The 8,859-nt window shown below is 35.1% G+C and overlaps 1 protein-coding gene across 1 annotated transcript; it reads left to right on the top strand.

The window, feature by feature from the left end:
* The first annotated feature begins 689 nt into the window (after positions 1-689).
* On the top strand, positions 690-4,475 carry LOC138178020 (3-hydroxyacyl-CoA dehydrogenase type-2). The gene is made up of 4 exons (XM_069109423.1): positions 690-704; positions 970-1,131; positions 3,430-3,856; positions 4,279-4,475. The coding sequence occupies exons 1-4, from the start codon at positions 690-692 to the stop codon at positions 4,473-4,475; spliced, it is 801 nt and encodes a 266-aa protein (XP_068965524.1).
* The last annotated feature ends 4,384 nt before the right edge of the window (positions 4,476-8,859 follow it).

Raw genomic sequence — 8,859 nt, 5'->3', positions numbered from 1 at the left:
GAAATTATTAGAAAAGATAGATAGATCCACTAAATAATTTAACGGAAGAATAGACGTAACCCTGTACAAATTGGCAAGTAATGTAATTTCCTTAAATTTCTTGAATTTTTTTAAGATTACATAAGAAAATGACGAGACAAGTGCATTTTTATCGGTTTTTTGATTTTTATATTTTATATTTGATTCGATTAAGGTAGTTGGAAAGGTAATAATTTATTTCTTAGGATCAAAGATGTAAGCCTTCCGGAAATAGATAAATCTGTGACATTTTTTTAACAATCAAAGCAACAAGAATCTAAATTTATTGCATGTAAAAATCGGTTTATGCGACTTCACTCCTATGACATTGAACGTCTAATACCACGAAAGCCAACATTTTTGATAAAAAGGACTTTTAAATTGCTTATCACGTTTTTCTCCTACATAATCTTTATGAAATTTTGTTAATATATGCTTGAAGTTGGTATATGCTTGAAGAAATTTCGTGAAAATAATAGCATCGTGTAATACTTGCCACTTAAATAGTGGAAGCAGAGGAAAATTCAGATTTTTTAAAGATTTTTTCCCTTTTTTCCAGAATGTTCAAAGTACTTGACTAACTTGAAATCTTCTTAGAGCAAACGAAGGGAAGTAAGGAACAAGAGACATCCAATTTCAGCCCCCTGGTGTGTAATGTCAGGAATGTCAAAATGGGGAAATTGCAGGTAATGTTGGAATAATTTTCTTCTCTATATTTTAGGTAATACGCTGCAGACTATATTGTTGCTGAATTTTTTCAACATTATTTCCACGCTTTAAAACGAAATTCATCATACGGAAAATAGAACTTCATGCAATCATTAAATCGTAGATACATTGATTTATGAAATTTCTTCTGATAAATATAATAATAAAAAATTAAGAAAGATTAAGGAAGAAGTAAGAAAATTAAAAATCATGGATTTATGGATTATTAATAACGAATTTTAGCATATAGTTGCTTACATCACTGGAGGTGCCAACGGAATCGGGAAGGCTGTCGCGGAGAAAATTTATTGTCAAGGTGCCAAGGTGGTTCTGGCCGATATATCTTGCAACGGAGCTAAAGTTGCCGAGAGATTGGGCGAAAAAGCTTTATTTACGTGTACCGACGTAAGTTCAATTGCTCGTAAAATTTCTTACCACCGCTCCTCCCAATAAACCTATCATTTTTATCGAATAAAATGATATCAGGAAATAGTAAATATTCTTAACTCCTTCGAAAACGTTTCACAACTCCATTATTTTATATATCGTTTCGTTTATGTATTGAATAAAATTTTCTGTTACTATTTACCGTTATACATACAATAAATAATATTTACATAATGAGAAGAGGCAGTTTCCAAAAAAGTTGTTATGTCTCGTAATTCTACCATATGCTCTAATCCGTCTTTCGGACAAGATAGTCAAATGCTATTGAAATGTATTCTCAAATATAATCCCAAGGAACCGTTAATTGGAGTCGTAAAATTTAGGGGTTCCTTCCTGTACGCTACTCGAAGGCCACTTCCACCGACGAGTAACCTTTGGTGGGGGGCGGCGGCCACCAATCATTCCTTCCCGACATCATCGTCACCGAATAACGCTTCGCTAAGAACACTTTCTACATTTATCACACATAACATTCGTTGACATTTATATTCTTCAAAGATTGTTGGAAAGAAATAGTGATATTTTAATTGATAACCCAGTATTAAGCGATATTTGAATTGTTAACTCAGTGTGAATATCATTCAAACCACCCCTATCATTTTAACCGAAATAGGCGATCGGCTGATTCGTGGCGTCGATTACCGTATCGAGCCGAGAAATTGCGATTGTCATTGACGCGTTATATCGTGAACGCGTCTCTCCGCGAATACGGTCGAAAAAAATACATTAAATAACAAAGAAATTGCTTTATATTTATATGTATATATCGAAGAAACTAGGTGGAATTCAAATTTTATTTAATGTAGACCAACCTAATATAACATTAACACGTTGAATGCCACGAAAGATTCACAAGATTTAGCGGTGGTGCCACGATGAACTCTTTATTATGCGATACATATAATGTTGAAATATTACCTACAAGAGATATACAGGCTGGTTGGTAACTGGCGGTACAAGCGGAAAGGGGGTGATTCTACGCGAAAAAGGAAGTCGAAAATATAGAATAAAAATACTTTTTTTATATTCCTTTTTTAATTTTTTTTTAAATCTACAGTGAGATCCGTTATAACGAGACATGATAAAGTGCATGCGTACCGAGCGACAATTCAAAGTCGATTTTCTCGAAAACAAAGCCTCAAACGAAAAATTTTTATTCTATATTTTCGACATCTTTTTTCGCATAGAATCACCCCCTTTCCGCTTTTACCAACGCAGTTACCAACCACCCTGTATATAGAATGAGCGAGTACTGTTTACTAATATCTTCTACACGTTTCAACAATATATTCTCGACGTTTTGCTTACGACGAAATAACAAATGCGAATGGTTTGTTGAAATAAACGAAGACTTGTTATAATATGTCGCTACCAGCTGTCAGCAAGGCGCCACAGTGGTCATCCGTAACCATCAATAAGATAAACGGTCAATTGGAGGAGAATGTTGTTTTACATCATCAATTTATTATTTTGCCATTATATGCTTTGAAAAATAAAAATACTCTCGTGGCGTCCTGAGCGAAACTTGTGATTTCGGCGTGGCAGTCAAAGTGTTAATGAATTTATCTCACTGAGGGCACCGGCGACCCCCATTCCGCTATAGGAGTAATTTCGCTCGCTTCACTTATTTTTTACGATTATGTATTATCTCATATTGTCTCTTCGCGTTGCTAAATAATTGTTCTATGTTCTTACGCCCCGGATCCCACTATAAACAAGAATTCATACCTCGGACATACTTATTTGGACCCGCAATAATTCTATAGACAGGCCGTAAGATTTAGCATTGCCTACTTTACTGTCAAGGGCCTTACGTTCCTTAGGTTATTACGTTCCTAGGGTTATTATTCATTAAGGTAAAAGCGTATTTTCTCATGTTCGACTGCCAGTGGTGGGGAGCGCACATAATGGATTTACACTTCATGTATCAATAAAACTAGTTTTATACATTTTATACTGCATTAATTTCGTCGCACTATTGTAGTAACGATGGAAATAATAAAAAATTTGTAACTATTGACATTTGTTCAAATTATGTATTTCTACTAATTTTGTTGCGCCAGTCATCGGTGATCTTTATGCCATTAATCGTGTCAAAATATCTATAAGATAATAGTTAACAAGACGGAAAAACGAACAAAGTAACAGTAATCCGATAGGAATTTCACATTGTAAAGTTTTCATATTTTATCGAAACTCTGAATTAATAGTGATACGTAATGTTTTCATAATGAATAATTGTACGATACTATTTAGGTGAGGCTCGAAAAGGACGTATTAGAGAGCATCGAATGTGCGAAGGCGAAATTCGGCGGCGTGAACGTACTAATTAATTCTGCTGGTGTTGTTGGCTACGAAAATATCTACGATTTCAAGAACAAGAAGCCACATTCTGCTGACCTGTACAGATGCGTTTTCGAAACTAACGTGTGGGGTTTATTTAACGTAACGCGCTTAATGGTCGGCTTGATGGCAAAGAACAAACCAGATTCAAATCAACAAAGAGGAGTTATTATAAATCTTTCGAGCACGATGGCTTATGAACCACCACCTGGTTTAGTTGCTTATGGCGCCACGAAATCCGCTGTTTCCGGCATGACGATCCCTTTAGCTAGAGGACTCGCGTCGCAAGGAATACGTGTTATCACAATTTGTCCTGGTTACATAGACAGCCCCATGACAGGTGTGTTAGTATTACGACTAGACTGCGAATGTTTAGGAATTCTTATTTTTATATGTGCAATAAAAAATGCATGTATGCAGAATAAATGCATAAACATTCACAGTTTATTCACGATTATGTGTATTTAGATGTAAATTTGTTACTATCAATATGTTAACACAAACCATCAGTAGTTTGGGTCAATCATTGATTCGCTCAAACTACGAGTTTATCATTCTCTAACAAGAAAGTAATGGCTTTTAATAAACCATTCATAAAATTCATATCGCCATTTTTTGATTTATTTCAATTCGAGGATGCACGTCGTAAATAAATTATTCTATAATAATTTTATTGAAGTCTTTGTTCATTAATAAACTGTTTTCGTTTAAATGTCTGCCCGTAAATAATGTAGAATCACTGAAATCCTTGATCACATTTAGCTCCACAAAAGGAAGAGGAAAGGAAGCGGTGGATCGCAATGAAACTAACACCAAAGCGCTACGGAACCTGCGAGGAAGTCGCTCATTTGATTCAAGCATGCATCGAAAATCCATTGATTAATGGCGAGAATATACGTATAGATATGGGCTATAGGTACAATCAAGAAGGAGATTCACAAGGACATTCAAAATGTTGAATCTATGAAAATATTCAGTGGGAACCAAATATAAGCATATGTATTTACATGCAGGACAGTTGTGTGAAATAAATATCTCTCTTTTGCAATAAATCCTTTTACAAATATATATATCCGACATAATCTTCTATAAAATAGTACTTAATTGTTGAATACCTAGAGTTATTTGTTGTTAGTTAGGAGTCTATTTACTGTGAATGATCGAATTATTTAATTTGATTTCAATCGTTTTGAAATTATTACATTTTTGTAGGTTCAACAAGAATCACCTTAAAGTAATGCGATTTTTATTACGGAAGGTACCGCTTCGTTTTTAACAATATAAAGAATTTTGTGTATATATACATATATAATATACATATTTAAAACAAGTCTTAGAATATACTTGGAAATGCATACTACAATGGAAACGTCCTTGACCGCACCATATAATCTAATCCATCCTTCGGTCAGTCCAAAGTAGTCAACAACTATTTAATCGTATTTACTCGGACCCACATTATTTCCAAAAGATTGATTTATTGCTCATAAACCATAAGAATTAGAGATTTTTCTTATTGCAGAGATCCTGAATTTATACAATACATACCTAAAGTTTACATTACAGTAAAGCATGGGATAAGTGGTCTTTTCCCTGTACGGTTTTGCAGGGCCTCTTCCACCCTGAGAGGGACCTATGGTGGGGGATGACAGTTATTAAAAGTTCGACATCATTTACCTGATCGTCAGTTTTAACATTCTTCGGTCAAGACATACCAGGTATTCTGTAAGAACACTTTTACACTTGTCATTCAAACACTCGTAGACACTTATATCAAAAGTTGTTGGAAATAGCGATATTCTAATTGGTAACTCAGTGTTGATATTTTAATTGTTAACTCAGTGTTAAGCGATATTTTGGTTCTTAATTCAGTGTTGATATTTCAATTGTTGATTCAGTGTTAAGTGATATTTTAATTGTTAATTCAGTGTGAATATCATTCAAACCACCCCTATTATCTTAACTCAAATAAGCGATTGGTTGATTCGTGGCGTCGATTATCTTATCGAGACGAGACGACTTAGGACCTTCGTTGACGCGTTAAACCGCGGATGCTGTTCCCCGCGAATACGGTCGAACAAAAGTACATTGAATAAGAAGGAAATTAGTTTATATTTATACTTATATATCAGAAGAAACTAGGTGAATTTCAAATTTTATTTGATGTAAATCAACCTAATATAATATTAATGTCTCTATAAGATAATAATTAACAAAACGACAAAACGATCAAAATACAAGTAATCCGATAGAAATTTTACATTGTAAAATTTTCATATTTTAACGAAACTCTGAATTAACAATAGTACGTAATGTTTTCACAATGAATAATTGTATGATACTTTTTAACTTTTTAGGTGAAGTTCGACAAGGACGTATTGGAGAGCATTGAATCTGCGAAGACGAAATTCGGGGGCGTGAGCGAGCCAATTAATTCCGCTAGGGTTGTTGACAACGAAAATATCTACGATTTGAAGAACAAGAAGCCACATTCTGCTGACCTGTATAGACACGTTTTCGAAACTAACGTGTGGAGTTTATTTAACATAACGCGCTTAGTAGCCGGCTTAATGGCGGAGTACAATCCAGATTTTAATAAACAAACAATGCCTAGCGCTCCACTACCTAATTCAGATCCTGATGGCACCTCGAGACCCGTGGAGAAAAGCGTGGTGGTCCCTACAGATGCAATGAAGCTAAGAGACCGTGTTCTTGGACTTTTTTTTCCCAAAGAAAACCCCGTGACAGGTATGTTAGTATTACGACTAGACTGCGAATGTTTAGGAATTCTTATTTTTATACGTGCAATAAAAAAAGCATGTATGCAGAATAAATGCATAAACATTCACAGTTTATTCAAGATTATGTGTATTTAGATGTAAATTTGTTGCTATCAATATATTGACACAAACCATCAGTAGTTTGGGACAATCATTGATTCGCTCAAACTACGAGTTTATCAGTCTCTAACAAGAAAGTAATGGCTTTTAATAAACCATTCATAAAATTCATATCGCGCGTTTTTGTTTTATTTCAATTCGATGATGCACGTCATTAATATGTTATCCTATATTAATTCCGTTGGAGGCTTTGTTCATAAATAAACTGTCATCGTTTAAATGTCTGTCCGTAAATAATGTAGAATCACTGAAATCCTTGCTCACATTTAGCTCCAGGGGAAAGAAAGGAAACAAGGAAGCTGTACAGCACCACGAGACGCATATTAAATCGCTACGAAACCAGGGACGAAGTGCCTCATTGGATTCCGTCGCACTACCGGGATTCCTCGATAACGGACGTAAATTCGTGGACAACTGAGGCGAATTCGTGGACAACTGGCGTGAATGTCTGGACGAGAGGACTGAATTCGTGGATGAACGAGCAGAAATCGTGGATGAACAACCAGAGTTCGTGCATCAACGACGAGAATTCGCATATGAACAACGACAGTTCGCGTAAGAACGATGAGAGTTCGCGTATCAACGATGACAAGCCGTGGATGCGCCGCGTGAATCAGTGAACGAATTACGAGTATACGTGGATGAATGGCGAGAATTCGTGGAGTTCGTAAATGGCGAAAATTCTTTGATAAATAACGAGAATTCTTTGAGGCACACAATGGGAACAAAACAAGCATATGTATGTACATTATGTATGTACTTTTTTCAATTAATCTTTGTATAAATACATATTTGATATTATCTAATAATAAATAGTGCTAAAGTGTGTAATATTTAATGTTATTTGTTGTTACCTGCAGTCTATTTACTGTGAATGATCGAATTATATAATTTATTTCAATCGTTCTGAAATTATTACTTTTTCGAAACTAACAGGAATCGACGTAAAGTATATATAAAGTTTTGTGTATATATGTATATATAATATACATATTTAAAACAAGTTTTAGAATATACTTGGAAATGCATATACAATGAAAATATTATGTCTCGTGATCCTATCATATATTCTAATCCATTCTACGGCCAAGATGTCCAACATCTGTTTAGACGTATTTGTACGAACCCCCAAGGAATCGTTAATCGGTTAAGATTTAGAGATTTTTGTTGCTGTGATGTGATACCGAAAATTGGGACACTCCTTAGAGTTATTGCTCATTACGGTGAAACATGGTATAAGAGGTACTCGAGTGCCGCTCCCACTGACGAGTAACCTTTGGTAGGGGGCGGCGACCACCAATCCTTCCTTCCCGACATCATCGTCACCGAATAACGCTTCGCTAAGAACACTTTCTACATTTATCACACATAACATTCGTAGACATTTATATTCTTCAAAGATTGTTGGAAAGAAATAGTGATATTTTAATTGATAACCCAGTATTAAGCGATATTTGAATTGTTAACTCAGTGTGAATATCATTCAAACCACCCCTATCATTTTAACCGAAATAGGCGATCGGCTGATTCGTGGTGTCGATTACCGTATCGAGCCGAGAAATTGCGATTGTCACTGACGCGTTATATCGTGAACGCGTCTCTCCGCGAATACGGTCGAAAAAAATACATTAAATAACAAAGAAATTGCTTTATATTTATATGTATATATCGAAGAAACTAGGTGGAATTCAAATTTTATTTAATGCAGACCAACCTAATATAACATTAACACGTTGAATGCCACGAAAGTTTCACAAGATTTAGCGGTGGTGCCACGATGAACTCTTTATTATGCGATACATATAATGTTGAAATATTACCTACAAGAGATATACAGGCTGGTTGGTAACTGGCGGTACAAGCGGAGAGGGGTGATTCTACGCGAAAAAGGAAGTCGAAAATATAGAATAAAAATACTTTTTTTATATTTCTTTTTTAATTTTTTTTTAAATCTACAGTGAGATCCGTTATAACGAGACGTGATAAAGTGCATGCGTACCGAGCGACAATTCAAAGTCGATTTTCTCGAAAACAAAGCCTCAAACGAAAAATTTTTATTCTATATTTTCGACATCTTTTTTCGCATAGAATCACCCCCTTTCCGCTTTTACCAACGCAGTTACCAACCACCCTGTATATAGAATGAGCGAGTACTGTTTACTAATATCTTCTACACGTTTCAACAATATATTCTCGACGTTTTGCTTACGACGAAATAACAAATGCGAATGGTTTGTTGAAATAAACGAAGACTTGTTATAATATGTCGCTACCAGCTGTCAGCAAGGCGCCACAGTGGTCATCCGTAACCATCAATAAGATAAACGGTCAATTGGAGGAGAATGTTGTTTTACATCATCAATTTATTATTTTGCCATTATATGCTTTGAAAAATAAAAATACTCTCGTGGCGTCCTGAGCGAAACTTGTGATTTCGGCGTGG

Source organism: Bombus flavifrons, chromosome 3 (genome assembly GCF_040668555.2).
Source record: "Bombus flavifrons isolate JBK064 chromosome 3, iyBomFlav1_principal, whole genome shotgun sequence".
Classification (NCBI taxonomy): domain Eukaryota; kingdom Metazoa; phylum Arthropoda; class Insecta; order Hymenoptera; family Apidae; genus Bombus; species Bombus flavifrons.
The sequence above is the reverse complement of the archived record's forward strand: the minus strand, read 5'-3'. Positions and strand labels throughout refer to the sequence as shown.